Source organism: Glycine soja, chromosome 20 (genome assembly GCF_004193775.1).
Source record: "Glycine soja cultivar W05 chromosome 20, ASM419377v2, whole genome shotgun sequence".
NCBI classification, from domain to species: Eukaryota; Viridiplantae; Streptophyta; class Magnoliopsida; order Fabales; family Fabaceae; genus Glycine; species Glycine soja.
In genome coordinates, this window is record NC_041021.1 from 49,669,011 (window position 1) to 49,688,225 (window position 19,215).

General features: G+C 33.4%; 5 protein-coding genes across 6 annotated transcripts; 4 read left to right on the forward strand and 1 right to left on the reverse strand.

Annotated features, from left to right (window-relative positions):
* The first annotated feature begins 745 nt into the window (after positions 1 to 745).
* Positions 746 to 3,532, forward strand: LOC114402957 (root phototropism protein 3-like). Its single transcript, XM_028365667.1, has 4 exons — positions 746 to 971; positions 1,597 to 1,666; positions 1,824 to 2,921; positions 3,032 to 3,532. The coding sequence occupies exons 1-4, from the start codon at positions 811 to 813 to the stop codon at positions 3,398 to 3,400; spliced, it is 1,698 nt and encodes a 565-aa protein (XP_028221468.1). The 5' UTR covers positions 746 to 810; the 3' UTR covers positions 3,401 to 3,532.
* Positions 3,533 to 4,039: 507 nt separating this feature from the next.
* LOC114403636 lies at positions 4,040 to 6,357 on the forward strand. Its single transcript, XM_028366724.1, has 7 exons — positions 4,040 to 4,225; positions 4,531 to 4,625; positions 4,957 to 5,036; positions 5,116 to 5,171; positions 5,308 to 5,420; positions 5,654 to 5,718; positions 5,800 to 6,357. Exons 1-7 carry the CDS (start codon positions 4,093 to 4,095, stop codon positions 6,095 to 6,097), a joined length of 840 nt encoding a protein of 279 aa, XP_028222525.1. The 5' UTR covers positions 4,040 to 4,092; the 3' UTR covers positions 6,098 to 6,357.
* Positions 6,358 to 6,957: 600 nt separating this feature from the next.
* Positions 6,958 to 11,222, forward strand: LOC114403635 (amidase 1-like). Of its 2 annotated transcripts, none has more exons than XR_003664685.1 (10): positions 6,958 to 7,205; positions 7,338 to 7,490; positions 8,009 to 8,133; positions 8,294 to 8,419; positions 8,778 to 8,963; positions 9,151 to 9,298; positions 9,416 to 9,584; positions 10,317 to 10,451; positions 10,626 to 10,740; positions 10,929 to 11,222. XR_003664685.1 is itself a non-coding variant. In XM_028366722.1 (10 exons), exons 1-9 carry the CDS (start codon positions 7,099 to 7,101, stop codon positions 10,717 to 10,719), a joined length of 1,302 nt encoding a protein of 433 aa, XP_028222523.1. In that variant the 5' UTR covers positions 6,963 to 7,098; the 3' UTR covers positions 10,720 to 10,740; positions 10,929 to 11,222. The 2 variants fall into 2 exon arrangements, 1 of the variants encoding a protein (XP_028222523.1); XM_028366722.1 differs by having other exon boundaries at positions 6,963 to 7,205; positions 10,567 to 10,740.
* Positions 11,223 to 11,716: 494 nt separating this feature from the next.
* Positions 11,717 to 13,450, reverse strand: LOC114402487 (glucose and ribitol dehydrogenase-like). The gene is made up of 4 exons (XM_028365085.1): positions 13,235 to 13,450; positions 12,687 to 13,063; positions 12,122 to 12,480; positions 11,717 to 12,017 (listed from the first exon to the last, which is right to left on the reverse strand). Exons 1-4 carry the CDS (start codon positions 13,355 to 13,357, stop codon positions 11,995 to 11,997), a joined length of 882 nt encoding a protein of 293 aa, XP_028220886.1. The 5' UTR covers positions 13,358 to 13,450; the 3' UTR covers positions 11,717 to 11,994.
* Positions 13,451 to 16,181: 2,731 nt separating this feature from the next.
* On the forward strand, positions 16,182 to 17,592 carry LOC114402566 (uncharacterized GPI-anchored protein At5g19250-like). Its single transcript, XM_028365188.1, has 2 exons — positions 16,182 to 16,381; positions 16,775 to 17,592. Exons 1-2 carry the CDS (start codon positions 16,297 to 16,299, stop codon positions 17,278 to 17,280), a joined length of 591 nt encoding a protein of 196 aa, XP_028220989.1. The 5' UTR covers positions 16,182 to 16,296; the 3' UTR covers positions 17,281 to 17,592.
* Positions 17,593 to 19,215: the final 1,623 nt, after the last annotated feature.

Genomic DNA, 19,215 nt, shown 5'->3' on the forward strand with positions numbered 1-19,215 from the left:
GAATAGTGATCGTTGTTTCTAGGATGCTCCCTCCTCTTGATTGAGCTTGGTTGAGTTTTTTTGCGTTTGATCTCATTATTTTTTTTTGAATAATTTTAAATATTCCTAATAATCTTTGTATTTGTTAAATAAAAATCAAATGCTTTATATGATTTTAAAATTTTAAATACAAGTAGTATTTTTATTTAAAATTTTCTGTATTTAAAATAAATATTAGGAAAACTTGTAAAACAAATATAACATTTTTCTGTCTTTCTCACAAACCTACAACACATAGAGCATTAAAAAAGGTGACAAGCTAGAACAAGTATCCTGACCGCACAATCTTGAGGCTAGAATGAGTTTGAGTTTTGTAGGTTGGGAATTGGGATGCGTTATTAATTTGATACAAGCCGCAGGAAACACCTTCTTAATTGATGATGAAGAAGTGTGGTTTTGTATTTCTCAATAAGTGGATGAGATACAATGTTGACTATCTGCTAACCACATTCCCTCCTTATCTGTCGTCTACTCTCAAACTCCCCAATATTCCAATTGTTAAATGATCTAAAGTGACACCAGATTGCAAGAGGCCAACAAATTCACTTCAATGTCATAAACACTGCAATTACAAATGCACAAACAGCATTGATCACATTATTAATTAAGGAACGATGACACCTTCTACTCTTAATCTAATACAGTAAGTAATAAATGAAAAGCAGGACATGTATGTACACTTTTTGTCTATATATTCTCCACAATCCATACTGAACCTCTTCATATAATTTCCACCACTAGTACTGAATCTCTTTAAGCTAGCTAGGAAATATGAAGAAGGGGTTTCAGTTTGCAGGGTATGATAAAGCCACCATAGGAACTATAACTCTTGACTGTCAAAGTCCCTATGGAGAGAAGCGTAACCGATGTGCCCTTCTACCACCTAATGTTCCTATTCTTGCTCATTCCTTAGAACGTACACAACGAAACTGGTAAATATATGGCTCCTTATTTTTTTCTTGCATCAGGATTTTCGATCTTTTTGTCTTGGGAAAGCCTACGGGATTTTTAGATTAATAGATTTGGTTCCATCAAGTGATAGATTTATACTACTGTTCTGAAAGTTAAAGTATACTACTTATAATAATCATTCATCAGAAAATTAATTATTAAAATTATACACACTTGCTTTTGTTCATATTATACACTTACTTTTGTTCATATTATTATTATAAGATTCAATTAACTAAAGAAATTGATTAATTTTATTAAGAGCATTTAATTTGTTCTAAATTAGTATTTTTTTTAAATTATCCTTGTAAACAAAATTAATAAGAGTAAATTACACCTATATCTATCTTTCTGTATTTTTTTAATTACACTCTAACACTCTTCATTTTTTTACACCGTACATAAAATTTCTTAATTGTTTATCTTACATTACATTAGAACTCCTCTCTTCTAAATATCATTTAATAATTGAATAGAAAGTAGACACGTACTAGTCACGTGACTTACTTTTAGTAAAAATTTGTCTAAAATATTATCATTTTCTTTCTAAAATGCTGGTTGACTTTCTCAATTATGCATGTGAGTTGACTCGTTTATTTGATGCAGGATTGCTAGGTCAAATTCCCCTACTGATATAATTATACAAGTTGGTGATTCTAGCTTTCACTTGCACAAGGTGGGCCAATCACTCCTTTAATTCTATGGGAAAATTGTATATTTACTCTTGATCCTCTTGTTCCTATAGCTGCAAATCATGCTACTATTCTAAAGTAAAAAATGTTTCATTAAATATTCTTAAAATTCTAACTGCGTAAGATGTGGTTGATTTCCAGCTTGCAATTGCCTCAAGAAGCGAATATTTGAACCGGCTTGTATTTCAGAGGGGAAGCAACAGAGAAAAAGCTGGTGACAGCCTCATCATCCAAATGAAAAATCTTCCAGGTGGTAAAAAAACTTTTGAATTAGTAGTCAAATTCTGTTATGGAAGAAAAATTGATATTACCGCAGCCAACATTGTTCCATTGTATTGTGCTGCACATTTCTTGGAAATGAGTGAAGATGTTGAAGAAGGAAATCTCATATCCAAAACAGAATCATTTCTAACCTTTCTAATACTATCTTCATGGAAAGACACATTTCGAATACTTAAAAGCAGTGAATCCATTTCCCCTTGGGCCAAGGACTTACATATAGTGAAACGCTGCTCAGAAGCAATAGCCTGGAAAGTGTGCACAAATCCAAATGCATCTAGTTTCACTTGTGAAAGTGAAACACCCTTAAGTAATAATAGTGTTGATAATTGGTGGTTCGAAGATGTATCATGTCTACGTATAGATCATTTTATTGAAGTGATTCAATCAATTAGAAAACGAGGAACCAAACCTGAGCTTGTAGGTTCTTGCATAGAACATTGGACAAGAAAATGGTTTTCCCAAGTCACATTTGGACTTGATAAGGAGACTCCTATACCCATAACTCTCCAGTTGCATAGAATTTCAACTGAGTGCTTGATTAGCATACTTCCTAGTGAAGAAAATTCAGTTACTTGCAATTTTTTGCTTCACCTAATAAAGGCAGGGGTGATGCTGAAGATAAATTCTGAGTTGTTGTGTGTGCTAGAAAGAAGGGTTGCTTTAATGTTGGAGAAATGTCGTGTTCCTGATCTCTTGGTTAAAAATCAAGGAGATAAAGATTCTTTGTATGATGTTAGTGTGGTACTTAGGGTGTTACGGTTTTATGTCTGTGGCATGTCAAGTAATCAATCAGCAAAACCCCACAGTGTTGGAAGGTTAGTTGATGGGTATCTCACACAAGTTGCACGGGATGAGAATCTCACAATGGAGAGTTTCAAATCACTTGTTGAAGCATTGCCTCAAAAAGCCAGACACTGTGATGACAACCTCTATAGAGCCATTGACATGTACCTTAAGGTAATAGTGATGTTATATCATTTCTAATTCTAAATCTAACTCTAAATATTAACTTTAATAGATTGGTCATCTTGTTTTGCATAACTCTTAGACTTAATCCAATTTTGCAGGCACATCCAAATTTGGCAGAAGAAGATAGAACAGATGCTTGTAGAGTCCTAGAATACCATAGATTGTCGCACGAAGCACGTCAGCATGTGATGCAAAACGATAGGTTGCCATTGAAATTAACTACAGAGTTTGTCCTTTTAGAGCAAGTGAACATGGCAACCTCAATGACAAGTAATGGATCAAACTACCGAAGGACAAATGCTCAGACAATCATCAGAGTGAACAAGGATATGGAAAAAAGACAAATAACAAATGCCCAGGAGATAAGCATGATGAAAAAAGACGTTGAAATGATAAAGTCACAACTATTGGAAGTATATAGCTGCAAAATGAAGCTCCAAAACCAACTGAAGAGATGTATTCGTTGAAAGAGAGTTAGTTCATTATGTAAAAACTCTTGTGTAGTAGGATCTTCCCTCCTTACTGTGATAGTAATGTAAGAAATTTGAACGAAATAGCTATCTGCCTCCTATCCTATTGAAACAGAATTGTTTAAAATATGTCATATGTCTCATTTAACTAGTCCTCCTCCGGTTAAACTACTTACCACTGCATTTCAACCCCATCCCTTTATCATGTACCGGGTAATAAGTCTCAACTCTTAAGTCAAACTAATGAAACTATGGACATTTAAATGGCAATATTTAAATTTGAGGAAACGATTTACATTTATAGTTGTAAATGAGTTTTCATTCAATATAACCTTTTTAATTAAATGAATGGGTAAAATTATTTTATATTACCAATACAAATATATTATACTAACATGAACTGAATATTATTCAACATAAGTAAAACAACTGAGTATGTTGTAAGTATGCTAAAAGTTTTAACTTCTAATTAAGTGTTTCATTTTAATTTTTCATAAGGATAATTAGATGGAATAACATAAATGAAAAATAAAAAATCATATACAAGTTTTAAAATAATTATTAAAAATCAATTATCATTAGATAATACTCCAATAATTAAGTATTCGTACCTGTTATAAAACCTGAAGTGCATGTATATATATAAATCTGAAGGGTGACGCAGCAGAGGGAAAATAAGCCTGGAAACGATGGAAGATGATGACGCAGCGATTGAGGTGAGGAACCATGTTTCCCCAGAGCCAGAGGTGGAGGATTCCAGTTGCTGTTGCCCAATTTGCTTGGGACCATTCCTTCAACTTTCCTACCTCGACAAATGTTTTCGTATGCCCTCACCCTATTTTCTGTGTTTCTTAATCGTAAAGTTTATAAGTTTGTTGCATATGCTATAGACCCTTTATTGGGTTTCATTCATGATTTGGGTTGGATGCTCTAAGTTGTAGTCTTGGGAAACCTTTTAGTTTGAAAGTAACTTTCGGTAATTATATATCAAGACAAGATTTGTTTTATTAGGATCATTACTTGAGAGTTCAGATTTAAGCAGCAACTAGAGGTAGGTAAATGTACCATATCATTCATGCTGCTATATGTTTTTCCTAGTAACCGTTAAGCTTGTTCTTCTGTTGCAGATAAGTTTTGCTTCAATTGCATTTTACGCTGGACCAAGGTGGTTGCTAGCAAGCACCGTTCTCCACCTTCTTCTGTAAAATGCCCCCTCTGTAAGGTTTGGTTAACACCATGACTTTTTCTTTTTTTTCGCATTGTTAATTTTTTAATTGTTATTATTATTGTTGTTGTTGTTTTGCCACATGGACTTTGTTGAAATATAAAATTTCCCCTCAATGATACACCCCTTTAAAACAATTTCAATTATGACTCTCTTAAGTTCTCTCAATTTACTGCTCCCATCTGAATGTTTCTTATGGATGTCAATATTTGCAAAACAGTAAGGGTGATGATGATTTATGATAAATCAACTGGGGGAATGGCAGTAGAAATTAGTATCAAGCTGGATAAATGAGCTACTGACTTCGTAGTTTATGTCTAATTTGCAGACCGAAAATTTTTCTATCATATATGTAGTTGATGGGAGTTGTTTTCAACGTCATTATGTAAATCAAGATTTTGAGAATAGGTTTGTCTCAGTTTTATTTAAGTTAAAATTTTCAGTAGAATTATCTTTTTATACTTTGCTCTTTTGTTTGTGTGTGCAGTTTTATCTTATCAAGAGCTCACAGATATAGAGTACAATGCTATTACACTGAACAAGGTGTTCTACTGCCTTCCGTTTAACAAATTTCTTGCTTTATAGTGGCGTCTGCCTGTCCTGTCCTTTGCTTTGTGTCAAATATTTGTTATTGGTATTTTATTTACTTTACTTTTTTCTTTTAACTTTGTGTGAGCAGGTTTTGTAGATGACATATTCAATATATCACAATATTGGAGATCTCAAAAGTACTATCAGCCAAACTGCTGGCTTCAAAGTTGGTTAAGAAGAGAAATTCAAGCTCTTATCCAGGTTAGTGAATTTATCAGGTTAGTTGCTGTTTGGTGCATTATCTCTCAGGTTTTGCAACTGGAAAAATATCCAATAACATAATGTGCTTTATCTGTTACTGTATATTGATTCACATTTTCTTTAGTGCTACTGTATGTATGTATGTGTGTGCCTAATTATAGGTGGAATTTCTGATTATTCCATCTCCTGCTCTCTCTCTCTCTTAATTAGTATATCTTTTGCTGAATCTGTAGGAGGAGGATGTTGACATCATTGTGCACCATATCCTTGCTGTGGTCAAAGCAGCATTATGGACTAGGTAAGTTTCTTCATGCATTTCAAGTTGCCTTAACATAATGAGTATGAAAAGGATGGTTACTATTAACTCTCAAACTTGCAGGAGAGAGCAGAAGTCACACATGAATGCACCTGAAAAGAAACAGGAGGAGTTCAAGATGCCAGTCTCTGAAGCCGCAAGGCCTTTTCTGGCAGCAAGAACGGACAGATTTATATATGAGATTCAACTATTTCTTGCTTCAGGAATGAATATTGAAGCTTATGATGCTGTTTACATACAACGGTTAGGTTGGAGCTCACCTGGGGTAAACACTGAGGTTTCTCAAAGTGAATTAGTTGATCGTGCAACTGTGATTCCATACCTGTACCTATTTGATGGTGACTTTGATGAAAATGAGTAAATTCTTTGTGCTGGTTTTCTCATGTATTTGCTTTAATTGCTACCCGAGTAGCATTGGAGAAATTTCTTCACACATCAATGAGTGCTATTGATCCTTTCCGGTTACTGCAGAAGGTGCAAATTCTCCACCCAAGGGTGTAAAGTTGTTTAACATATGTTTGTTTGTTTTTAAAATAATTTCATGGTCTAGATTTTATGCAATTGTGACAACACGGCAGAGGATCCTTTTCAACGTTAATAGCCTGATTATTTAAGCTCTTATACATTTGCCCACTTTCAAAAATAAATAAATAAACAAAGCATTTTCTCATTTTTTTTTTTAATTTGATTTAATGTATCACATATTGTGTGATCCAATAGAGTTTCAAACTTGTAATCGTATTTGTCTCCACGACACAGCATAAATAAATAAAACAAAAAAGAAGAAAAGCTGACTGCTGGAAACACCGGAAAACAACAGCAAATGATACTCCGGATAGGAGTAAATAAATTAATAAATGACGAATGAAGGATGCGAGAAATTTAAAATGAAGTGAATAAAATCCGTTGGTTGGAGAGAAAACTCACTGTTGGAAAAAAACTAAGAAAAAGGGTGGACGATAGAAGAGAAGTAAAACATGCGAAAAATGAAAAATAAAATAAAATGGTTGAAGATAAGACAATAAGATTGTCGGACAAGCTTAAAAGCAGCAAAAGTAGAAAAGGAGTAAAAAAAAAAAATGAATGAAAGAATGTTATGAAAATTGAAAAATAAAATATAATATATAGTTGGTTCGTAGAAGTGTAGAACACAAATTTGACAGGGTGTTGTGTGAGTGATATTTGGATTGGCCAATCAAAGTTTGAAGTTAGCCTTATCTTTTTCTTTTAAGTATCTTATGGGTAAAATAAATTACTGTGAAATTTATACTGAAATGAGTTACTCTTCAATCATTGATATTTCTATTAGCATCATCATCCATTAGTGGTTTGAAAACGTTAGACAGGAGCTTTACAACAGGCATGGAGACAGCCTCAGACTATGGAGCATTCATGGAGAAATTCACTTTACCACCAAATTCTGCACCCTCTCTTCCTCTTAATTCACTCACCTTTGCAGTCAAAGAGATGTATGTACTTTTCTTTTTGCACCACAATATTCTGATTGTTTCAAAATTCTCCTTTGCTGACCTCAAAGTCAGTTAGACTTTGAATCCATGCTTATGCACCTTGAACTTGAAGGAAGTGTTTGTGTCAAACAGTTTTGACGTGGAAGGATATGTGACCGGTTTCGGTAATCCTGACTGGGCAAGGACTCATACAGTGGCTACCTCTACTGCTCCAACAGTTTTGGCTCTCCTCAGAGCAGGTGCCACTTGTGTTGGTAAAACTGTCATGGATGAAATGGCTTACAGGTTTGGTTTTCTTTGCTCATTTTTTTCACTCATTTAAAGAACCATGAAGTTTTTTCTATAGTCCTAACTCCTAAGCATTATTTTTAAGTTTCTAGGGACCATCTTTATGACTAAATGAAATTTAATGTGAAAACGGAAAAAGAGTGATAATATATTACTATGATCATTGTCATGTAAATTGTGGCTTGTTAGGCTAAATCTTATAGTTGGAAGTAATATAACTTTCGTAACTTTCAGTCAGTCAGTAGATTATATGGAAATGACAAGGCTCCTCAATGATTATTTTGTCTCTATAAAGTATTTGCGTAAGGGTGTATCTACCCTTAAAATTTAGTGTGTTAAGACCACGATGCAGTTTAATAATTAAATGGATACTTGCTCAGTTTAGCTCACTTTGGTGGAGCTCTCTCTACGGAAAATGTGACTATGAGCATTAGTATTTATTTGTAGTCAGACATGTGCATATTTTGAATACCTTATTTCTATTCCTCACATAACGAAGTATTATAATCTGGCAGTATAAATGGAGAGAATATACATTATGGAACACCTAGAAATCCTTGTGCACCTGACCGGGTTCCTGGAGGATCTTCTAGTGGCTCTGCTGTTGCAGTTGGTGCTGAGCTTGTGGACTTCTCATTAGGTGATCTATTGTTCCATTCCATTAGTTATTTTTGGCACCACTTTGTTAATAATTTCGAGTCATGTTATGTTTTTCCTTAATATTGAGCTATTTTCCCATTCCAATGAGTTTAATTTTGGCATCACTTTGTTAATAATTTGAACTGTTTTTTCAATCTTAGGAACCGATACTGGAGGAAGTGTAAGAGTGCCTGCATCATACTGTGGGATTTTTGGTTTTCGCCCTTCTCATGGTGCTATCTCAGAATCAGGAGTTATCCCTATGTCGCAAAGTTTTGACACCGTGGGTAAATAATCCATTACCTTGACGACTATGTTAACTCTTCATTTTTGGGTGAATGCATCACTACAAAGGATAGTGCATAACACAAACACATCAATATGTAAATATTTATCTTCACGGTTCTAATGTGCTTCCATTTCATGTTTTTCTCTAGTTATCTGGTTAAAAAGGTATTTATGATCTTTAGCAAGATACGGTTTGCTATGAATTTTTCTCCAAATTTTAGGTCTGAATTTTCCCTTTGTAGATTTCATCTCCTAGTGGTATGTTGTACAAGTAGTGGTCTTAAAATTATAGCTCCACAAGCTGTTGAGAGCCCTTCTTCTCTAGACTTATTTTCTTGTTTCCATTTTTATATCTAGGATGGTTTGCCAGGGATCCAATGATTTTGAGCAGAGTAGGAGGTGTAATTCTACAATTGCCAGATGTAGCACCACCAATTAGACCTACTTGCATTATCATTGCAGAGGACTGTTTCCAGCTTTCGAGCACTCCATTTGATGTAGTTACAGGAACTGTCATCCAAGCGGTAGAGAAGTTATATGGAGGTGAACAGTTGATGTTGCTACCAATTCAATGTTCTTGTTTGTTAATTATAAAAACAAAAGATTTCAAGATTTAAGTTCTAAATTGTGAAGAATTCTTGTTCATCCTAATAATGATGTATGATATGTATTTTGGAACAATTTGATTTTACCAAGTGAGAAGGTCTTATTGTTGCATCCACCATTGTAGGGGATGTATTGAAGCATGAAATCCTTGGAGACTATGTGAAGACCAATGTTCCAAGTTTGAAACATTTCATGAGTAAAGAGAATACAGACCAAATATATAGCATTCCATCACTGGCTGCACTTTCAAGTGCCATGCGGTTGCTTCAAAGGTGTAGCTCACCATTTAATCCCTAGCTTTCAGGAAAGATAATTGTAATTTTCTAGCAGGTCGTGTATTGCCTTCAATTAAAATGTGATTCTTGCTTTATTTATCATTTGTAATGTAGGTATGAATTCAAGAATAATCATGGTGAATGGATCAGTGCAGTTAAACCAGATTTAGGTCCTGGAATATCAGAACGTGTATCAGATGCCTTAAGGACAACAGGGGAGAACATTGATATCTGTTATTCTATAAAAAAGGAACTACACGATGCTCTTGCGGCTCTTCTTGGGGTATTCTTTCTCTCTCACGTATAAGGCATGCACACAGACCATAGTACAATCTTTGAAATCCCCATAACCTACTGATAAACAACATATTTCAACAGACAAACATATTATTATAGTGATATGTTCATCAGACCATGTATATGTGCGTATATGCACAAATCATTCCTCCTGACTTAGATTCTCTCCTTGGTCTTCATAAAAGGAAACCTCCTATATTTCTGGCCATGGAGAAATAATGTGCAGACATGCTTGTTACTTATCATATATCAATCTTACTTTTGAAGAAACTATTTGAGACCCTTCTGGTTTGTATCAACAAGAATCACACACGAGTAGATTTGATACAATCAAAACCTCTAGTAAAATACCCATCCATAACCCAGCAGGCAGATAAAGTACATTAAATAATCCGTTTTAGGGGATCTTTCCAAACTGGCACCAGACTTTCCAAACTGGAATGTCTATTATTGATATAGGGGATCTTTCAACTTACATTTCAGCAAGCCTTTTCATTTGTCAAAAGTAACAACTACACTGTACTTTTATTTTTCATCATCTAGCTTGACTATGCTTGTTTTCGAAACAATCTAATTCCACAAATGAAGATTATAGATTCTCCCTATGAATCTCCTTTGTAAAGATAAAAGTAGTATCATCACTAAGCAACCAATTTATGTTTATAAGCTTGCCTTTTGTTTAAGTTAGCGTGACAGTTCTGTGTTTGAAAAATTTCAGGATTTTGGAGCTCTCATGATCCCCACAGTTCCAGGGCCTCCCCCAAAACTACAAACAAATACATCTGACTTGGAAATTTTTCGTGCAAGGGCTTTTAGCCTGCTGTCCATTGCTGGAGTTTCTGGATTTTGTCAGGTTGTCCCTTTCTTTGTGTTTTTATGAAGCACTTAGATTCCTCTATTTTCCTTAATTTAGTAAACTTCAGTTTAAAATTGTCATATACCAATGTAGTTTCCCTGACATTCTGTAGGTAAGCATACCACTAGGGATGTATAATAACCTTCCCCTATCAATTTCTCTGGTGGCCAGACATGGTGCAGATAGATTTTTACTTCACCTTGTTGAGAGTCTTTATGACAGCATTAAAGATAGAAAGCAGCATATCACAGAGCACAAACTTTAATCTGACTGCAAGGATGTAGATGTAAGTTCTATATTTCTAACAAAATCAGGGCAAAGAAATTTATGGAAGCTTTGAGATCCTATGAGAAACAATACAAATATTTTAGTCCCTCCTTTTATGTGCTTGGTCGATTACTTTTGTGACTAGTGAGCAAAATTTCTGTTTCTTTCTGTCTACTCATTCATTTTCTATCTACCCATCTTTTACAGATGCTTTGAGTATATATGCCAAAGGTGGGAGAGAAGCACAACCTGAATTATATGGACACAAATCAAAGGAGGGATATAGTATGAAGGAAATTCTTGCTTATCTGAATCCTGTTTCTCTCAGATATTATAGAGTTCAATTATTCATTAGGTCATATCATTCTGATTATGCTAGCTTGGCTATGAAATCAAAAAGTCACATTGAAATTTATACTATAGTACTTCAATATTACCTTTGTACTATCGAAGATTGTACAGCTGCTTTCAAAATATTTATAGATAGTTTCAAAATACTAACAGAGGACCCTTTTTTTTGTTTCATGCGTTAGATTTTTTTTTTATCAATGAAAAAAAATATTAAAGAAATTTATTAAATAAAAAATGTAATATTAACTAGATTAAATAACGGATGAAAAATGAACTGCGATGGTAAAAGCAGCGGATTGCAACAATGGTTGTGTCTTGTGGAATCAATGTCTGCTGCAAAGGGATCATGCTACGATTTAAACTATTCTTCGAACAACATTGAAGTACAAGTTTGCTTCCAAATTAACAATATATTCTAACTATATACTTAACAATGCTTCCAACTTCTATCCTTATCGATTACTATCTTGTTTTTCTTGTGTTTTGAAGGCTTTCAATTCTATCCCTGATTTCTTCTTATCACTCAGGATCTTAAAGATTATGCGTGCCGTTTAACTATGGAGCCTTTGATATCTTTGCGTAGATATTGGTTTCATTCGATTTAGTAGAAGGTAACACGCACCTCCATTCTATACCAAGAGATATTTAAAGTTTAAACCTTATACATACCGATCTTTATTATATACTTTTACTTGTTTACATATATTTGGCTACAAAAGACACATTTTCTTAGGCTAATAACTCGTACATTCAAAAGTGGATAATCCTCCAAGCCCCACCTCTAACAGTGCAGAGAGGACCTGAGTGGATAATCCTCCAAGCCCCACCTCAAAACACATCGTAAAACATTCACACAAAACGTAACACTGGCCTACTACTCTCGCCACATATATTCATCCCGAATATCATCATCACCAACGGTTTAACCATTCACAACGGTTCCACCTGAAAAAAAAAATGTCCATGCTAATTAGTAAATTAACTAGAGTACTAATGTGCATATTAGATATGGTTGCGGTGAAAAACATTATGATATCAATTAGTCTTACCATTGGGGTGAAGGACTTGTCCAGTTATGTAAGAGGAGCATTGGTTGGAAGCAAGAAAAACATAGGAAGGAGCAACCTCAATAGGTTGACCAGCTCTCTTCATTGGGACCTGCGCTCCAAATTGGGCCGTTTCTTCCTCCTTGAAAGAGGCTGGTATCAAAGGGGTCCAAATGGGCCCTGGAGCCACCCCATTAACCCGAATTCCCTTACTCACCAGCTGAAGGGCAAGACCCCTTGTATAGGCCACAATTGCCCCCTTGGTGGACGTGTAGTCCAATAGTTTCGCATGTCCCTTGTATGCATTCACTGATGTCGTGTTGATAATGCTGCTTCCTTCCTTCATGTGCTTCAAGGCATGCCTACACAATTTATAACATTTCATTTCTCCTTAGACATCCATATACATCATATATATCTCTCTTCAAAAGACTCTTTCGAAAAACTCTTTTATGATGGATTAAAATTTATGATTTTTGTGGCTTCTATGTCTAAATCAGGGGATATAATTATTATTTGTATGGATTTCATAAAAAGTGGCGCTAGCATCTCTCTTATATGATTTTACCTCGCCGTGAAGAAATAGGAGAAGATATTTGTACGAAAGACCCTCTCAAGCCTAGGCTCGTCTATGTCCTCCACGGTTCCACACTCGTACTGCTCAGCTGCATTGTTGACCAGAATGTCAATACAACCATAAGCACTCACGACCTCATCAACCACCCTCTTGCAGTTCTCATCGTAACCCAAATCAGATGCTATTGCCATTGGATCCTTGGCATCCGAAGTCTTTGCTCTCTTGATCATTTCCAATGTGTCCCTCGCGTCCTTGTCCTCATGCCCCTTCACATACGTGAAGGCCACGGTAGCACCTTCTAAGGCAAACAAGTTACACACCGCTCGTCCAATCCCAGAATCACCCCCAGTGACTAATGCAATCTTCCCCTGAAAATTAACACAACACAAGAAAAAAAAATTAAAATTGTGAAGGCTTAATTGGCATGAATTAATCAAAATGCAACTTGGACCAATGTCTTCTAAAGAACTACCAACTTAACAGAAACTAAAAATATAAGGTAAGTTTTAATGGATGTAATAGTATATATATATATATACTTGAAGTTTATTTGAAGGCTTGTAGTCAGGGCTAGTGAATTGGGGTACTGGAGTCATAGCATGCTCCTTCCCAGGCTGTGTTTGTTGTTGTTGAGGAGGGAATTTCTGTTCACCGGAAGCCATTCTTACAAACAAGCTTTTGGGAACAGATATGGAGATCTTGTCTAGAACAAATGTTGTTGGAAAGTAATGTGTGGAAATGCTGCTTATTATAGATCTCGGTGTGCGGTTAACATGTGGTACGTAGAGGAACTACTTGAACTTGGCAGCACGTGGGGGTGATGTGTTTGATTATAAAGGATTTGAATTTGAATATGCCACGCGGTGAGGGGTGGCAGAAGGAGCTGTTGACGTGTCCTGCTATTCGCATGCACTGGATCCGTCTTTGGAAACGGACATTCTCGACCAACACAAGCTTTTGCTTTTGCCTGCATCTTCCCTAATCCCTTCTATATTTTTAATCAGACACTTTCATTTTTATATTATTAGTAAATTATAATTATTATATACTTTTAGGAAACCAATTAGACTAGATTGATAATGTAAAATAATGCTCTTCTCTTTAATTATAAATTATATTTGTGATAAATGCTTTAAAAGTAGTATTTAAGGTTGTCGTTAACAAATTCATTAGCCGAAATAATTCGATCTTCTCCTTCATCTAGTGTTATATGATCTCCGATTTCCTTTTTCAGTACACAGTGAAAGTACCTATCAAAAAACTTTAAATCAAATCAATTAAGTTAGAGATGTTTATGTGTATGAGAATGAATAAGATGTACATTTTCTTTTCTCTATCTGAGTATATGAGTTAAGGGAGGAGGTTACAACTCAGTAACTGCTCCTCATCAGTATGTGCTATACTCCTTTAGTGGGGATCATGGGTTTGGTCTTGCTCGAGTATATGACATGTATGTTGAGTACCTATCGAGTTTATGACCTGTAGGTTATAGGTGTTTCTTTTTTAATTAGATAGTATTTGATTCAATTTTTTATGTTTATTTTATTTTTTAAAAAAAAGAAATGTCGAATCAAACAATTTTTAACTAAAAATAAATAGCTTATGTTTAGAAGAAATTATGAGAGTAATGAAGTTTTAGAAAAGTTAATTGGATAAACTATCTAAACTTTTGGAGAGTTTATGAGGAGCTTTTTTTTTTTTTTTTTTTACGTTTAAATCGTATGTAACTAGGCATCTATATTTGGTTACTTTTTTTTATTATCGTATATTTATATTTTTTTTATTATATTGCGTTCCATTTCTCATCTTATTAAATGCTCATTTTTTTTTAATTTGATCGTAGTTTGTTCACCACTCCTACATGCAGTATAAGCAAAGATGAAATCTTCTACAAATCATTGCATGTTTAAAGCTACCTCTGGATAGAGCTCATGCTCATTTCTTCTTTCTCTTCTTTAAATGTCCATTTAATTTGTTTTGCACCAATATTTAATTTTAAAAACTGCTGGCTGTGGGACCCACGCGCACTTATGTGCAGAAAGATCCCCTTAACCTCTCGGGCAAACCAGCTGGATTATCCGAAAACTACCTTAATTAAAAATGACTGATGTATTTTTTTTTAAAGAGGGATGATATACAGATAATTGTGTTCTTCGGATTTATTACTTATAAAAATAATTATTCATGCTAAGAAAGTTACTTAATATTATTTAATTTTATTAATCCTTATTAAAAATGAACCTAACTAAAACATGAAAGACTATTTTGATTTTTTTAAAATATAAAAGACCATTCTGAACAAAATTAAAGATAGGAATGACCATTGTAAACCTTGTTTGATCCCACGAAGTTCATGTTATGTCACGTTTAGTAATTGACGATAAAGATTAGTTTGAAGTTATTCGTAAACGTTAAGGAACTAAAATAAAACTTCTAAATTGTAAAAGATTAAACTGAACAGAAATAAAACATAAAATATTAAATATATGTATTTTAGCCTTTTATTTATATATATTAATTGATTCTCCAATGAAAATTGACCAGTAAAGGGAAAAAAATTAAGTATATTATAATGTGCATTGATATGATTTAAATATTCTAAGTATATTATATATTTTTCTTCATTGTCCAAGTAATAAAATGAAAATTTTAAAATCATTATAACGATGTTTTCTAAATACTTGCTATTAAAGTTAATGGTATCTTTTTTTTTTTTTTGCTGACAAAGTTAATGGTATCATCACACTAGCTTAAATACTTGTTGATTGTCCAAGTAAAGGGAAAAAAAATGAAAATTTTAAAATCATTATAATGATGTTTTGTAAAATATTTGCGATTAAAGTTGATGGTATATATCGGCATACTAACTGAAATGTGCAAATGTAAGAAGTGCGAAAAATAAAATTAAAGCAAAAATTAGCCAATTTTTAGACAAGAAAAAAGAAACAGAAAATATGTCTATTCTGAATTCTGATGAAATTAAACTAACTTTTTCAAATCATCGATTCTTTTCTTGCTCATTCTACTTTTCCCAGAAGCAAACAGAATAATGGTGCAGAAGTCCCCCTCTTTACAAGCAAGGTACCAAAAAAGTGAGGAGGATCTCCCTCTAATGAGAAAGCATAAGGAATGATCCAAGAAGGACACACTCCTTTACTCATTGTTTTTGTCTTAAATGTCTCTATACAGATATTATATATTTTGAAAATAGGTTTTAAAAAAATAATAACTAAAGTTCTATAGTTTAAATGAAATCTTTACTAATATTGAAAGAGAAATCTTTTAATTTCTCTATTATTTTTTTCAAATGTTTTTGAAAATATTCAATGTTTTTCGCACAAGAAATGACTGAATCGTATTGTCATTTTTGCTATTCTTTTTTATTCTTATTCAATTCTCCTAATAAAAGTCTTTTTTTTTTTTCTCTTTTCAATCATACAGTTACAGATATTTTCTCCCCTCTGTCTTCTCGTGGGGACTTATATAAGTGGTGACGTATATCATAATCACATGAACATATTGTTACTTAAACCCTCTCGCTCCGGTGCAATCCAACAAGAAGTTCTGTTTTTTCCTCTTGTTACACTCCATTAACGTAACCATGCTCTCTTTCAAACTTAGTCTCTACCTTCTTATTGCCTCTGTCTTTTTCTTCCACCTGCTTCCTAGTCCAGTGCTCTGCAACGGTATAGTTTCTCTAATCTCTTTGCCTCTCTCCCAAGCACTCCTCTCCCTAGCTACATACATGAACATGTGCATGCTTGTTTAATGTTTACATGATTTAATTTAAATTGCAATGACACTTTTTGCTAGTGACTCAACCAAGTAATCTATAAACATAGTAAAACACCAACATGTTAAGCAAGTAGCTACATTTTTAACATAGAGTTTAAATTTTATACACCTAAAGTGTCAACCTATTAGAAATCATGGTATGTATGATTTGCAAGATAATTATTGCAAAAATCAACAGACTTATCATACATGATAATTTGTGATAGTGTAAAATTGTACATAGACTATGTTTCTATTTTCTAATATATTCTCCTTTAATTTGCATGCTTGTGTGGTTTCCCTAGACGAGGAGGATCTACTTCATGACATCAACGTATACAGAAAAGTTTTGAACCTTCCTGTTCTGGATGAAAGTGGCAAAGCTTCTTGCTTAGCTGAAGAGATAGCAGAAAATCTAGAGCACACGAAATGTGAAGACTTTCGTGACTACTACCCTCTGCCTAGTTACACCTCCAAAATTCCTAAGTTCCAAAAGAGCATAAACAAATGCAAGATCAACATCAACACCACAAAAGATGGGGTCATCATGCCTCTCTGTGTGCCCAAGTTGGACCCCGATGCTTTGTTTTCCAATTATACCAAATCTAATCGCTTCTCAAAGTATCTGAATAATTCCAAGTATAAGATAGCAGGGCTTGGTTCTGAGGACGATTGGATGGTTCTTATTATCAGCACCAACACTTCTTCTGGAGATTTTTCCTCTGCAACTTCTCTGCTTGCTGGGGCTTTGAAGGGTCACTACCTCATGCTGCCATTCTTCTTGAGCACGCTTATTGTTTTCTTCAACTAAATTGATTGTTCTCTTTTCACCTATGCTTCATTCATTTGGTGGAATTTTCTTTTCCCTTTTATTCTTTTTCTTTTTCTTTGCTATTTGGAACAATTCTTTTTTCTGTAATTTTGTGTATATGGGAGTGTACTTTGTCAAGTTCTTGATTCACGATTTGCATGTGATAAGATCACGATGCACCTACTTGTAATTGATCGTGTATATTGTGATTTGATTGTTAATATGTTTGAAAAATTCAAGTCTGTGGGTGGTATGTATTTATTTATCCTGGATTTTTTTAATATATAATATCAATTTACATATTTAATTTTACACACTTTGTAATGTTGACCCTTAATCCTCTTATGATCTAAATTAGTAAAGGAGTCCTCGTGCCTGATCAAGTCTCGTTTTCTTCTGTAACATAACACTTGTCTGAATTGAGGCTATATAATTGTTTGGCTGCTTGTTTTTTCACAGGGACCTATGGCTTGAGTAAGAAGGAATTCTTTGGTGAAAATATATTTTCTTGTACATTCGATAGGTGTTAAAATGATTTTCCACAGAATAAAAAAAAGGTGTTAAAGATGTGAATTGTGATAGTAAGATAAAAGGAATAAAAAGAAAAGTAAACAGAGTGATATACAATGTTATGTCGTATAAGTAGAGAAATATTAAGAGGTGAAAGAGGGAGGAAGGTACTATGTATAAATATATGAAAATTATTATTATTATTATTACAAGTTTTATTTTATAGGTACTAATATTAATATTTAGTGTCTGTAATTTTCTAAGGTTAAAATATATTTTAATCTCCAGAAAAATAAGTAAGTTTTGATTTATGGTTTTTGTAAAAAGGATTTTTTTTATCCCTCTAAAATTTAAAATCATTGTTTTCGACTCCAGTAAAACGAGTGAATTTTTGTTTTGGTCCTGTGAAATATTTTTTTCCTCAAAATTTGAAATGATTGTTTTTAATCTCCAATATCCATTTTAAGATAGATAAATGATATTTATTTTAGGGATATAAATTTTGTTAGAAATATCACATAATACCATAAATACTAGTGAGTGTTACTTAGAGTTAGGATGATCATTTGATCTCCCATTAAACACATAAGTAGTTAATGAGTGTCATGTAACACAAATAAAAAAATGATAATTTCATATTTTTTAGCAATGAAAAAGAAACAAGGTTAATCATATAAAGATTAAAATAAGAACTCGTTAATTTTATAGAAATTAAAAACATATTCAAACTTTTATTAAATATTTTTTTTAAATAACTAAAACAACTTTATGTATGAATTATATATATAATACAAACTTCCTATACGAGAACTTGTGTTGAAGAGAGAAGTAGATCATTGCCATCTAAGTCATTTTGGTTTGCAAGAATAATGGGTATGAAAGGTGGACTAAAAGTAAGCCGAGTGTTCATGTTTTTTAACTTTTAAGTTTAACATTTGAGAGATTTTAAATTGTTAAACCAAGTATGCCAATTATAATAGATATTTGTATCTTTTAGGTTTAATACGAGATACACAAAATAAAGATTGAGTCTTTGTAAATAATTGAATTTATAATGATTTAGCTCGTAAAGACAATCGAGCTTACAAAGACAATGGATAAAAACTATACTAATATATTGAAAGAAAAAAGATATAAGATTGACTTGATGATTAAGAAAGAATGCAAAAAGTCATGAAGAAAAGAAAAGTCATGAATTTAAATTTCTCAATTAATGTTTTTAATAAAATTAATAAACTAAAATTTACCGATAAATAAAAAAACATGGGGAAAGAAACACTAAAATAGTTAAGATGCCACTAAAACCCACTTAACTCAAGGGACATAGCTCCTGGCCAATTGAATTCTAAAGCTTTCTGATAGGTGAGTAAGGTTAAATAAGTACTGTTACACCTACATATACACGTAGGAGCAATGCAACAGGCA

Excerpts from the sequence above, each read along its gene's own strand:
- LOC114402957 (XM_028365667.1), top strand. The coding sequence starts at position 811 with ATGAAGAAGGGGTTTCAGTTTGCAGGGTATGATAAAGCCACCATAGGA. Across the intron at positions 1,667-1,823 it reads CTAGCTTTCACTTGCACAAG|CTTGCAATTGCCTCAAGAAG; the intron begins GTGGGCCAATCA and ends GTTGATTTCCAG. Across the intron at positions 2,922-3,031 it reads CCATTGACATGTACCTTAAG|GCACATCCAAATTTGGCAGA; the intron begins GTAATAGTGATG and ends CCAATTTTGCAG.
- LOC114403635 (XM_028366722.1), top strand. The coding sequence starts at position 7,099 with ATGGAGACAGCCTCAGACTATGGAGCATTCATGGAGAAATTCACTTTA. Across the intron at positions 8,420-8,777 it reads GCAAAGTTTTGACACCGTGG|GATGGTTTGCCAGGGATCCA; the intron begins GTAAATAATCCA and ends TTTTATATCTAG. Across the intron at positions 10,452-10,566 it reads GAGTTTCTGGATTTTGTCAG|GTAAGCATACCACTAGGGAT; the intron begins GTTGTCCCTTTC and ends GACATTCTGTAG.
- LOC114403636 (XM_028366724.1), top strand. The coding sequence starts at position 4,093 with ATGGAAGATGATGACGCAGCGATTGAGGTGAGGAACCATGTTTCCCCA. Across the intron at positions 4,626-4,956 it reads TAAAATGCCCCCTCTGTAAG|ACCGAAAATTTTTCTATCAT; the intron begins GTTTGGTTAACA and ends TCTAATTTGCAG. Across the intron at positions 5,172-5,307 it reads ATGCTATTACACTGAACAAG|GTTTTGTAGATGACATATTC; the intron begins GTGTTCTACTGC and ends TTGTGTGAGCAG.
- LOC114402566 (XM_028365188.1), top strand. The coding sequence starts at position 16,297 with ATGCTCTCTTTCAAACTTAGTCTCTACCTTCTTATTGCCTCTGTCTTT. Across the intron at positions 16,382-16,774 it reads TAGTCCAGTGCTCTGCAACG|ACGAGGAGGATCTACTTCAT; the intron begins GTATAGTTTCTC and ends TGGTTTCCCTAG.
- LOC114402487 (XM_028365085.1), bottom strand. The coding sequence starts at position 13,357 with ATGGCTTCCGGTGAACAGAAATTCCCTCCTCAACAACAACAAACACAG. Across the intron at positions 13,064-13,234 it reads AGCCTTCAAATAAACTTCAA|GGGAAGATTGCATTAGTCAC; the intron begins GTATATATATAT and ends GTTAATTTTCAG. Across the intron at positions 12,018-12,121 it reads ACAAGTCCTTCACCCCAATG|GTGGAACCGTTGTGAATGGT; the intron begins GTAAGACTAATT and ends TTTTTTTTTCAG.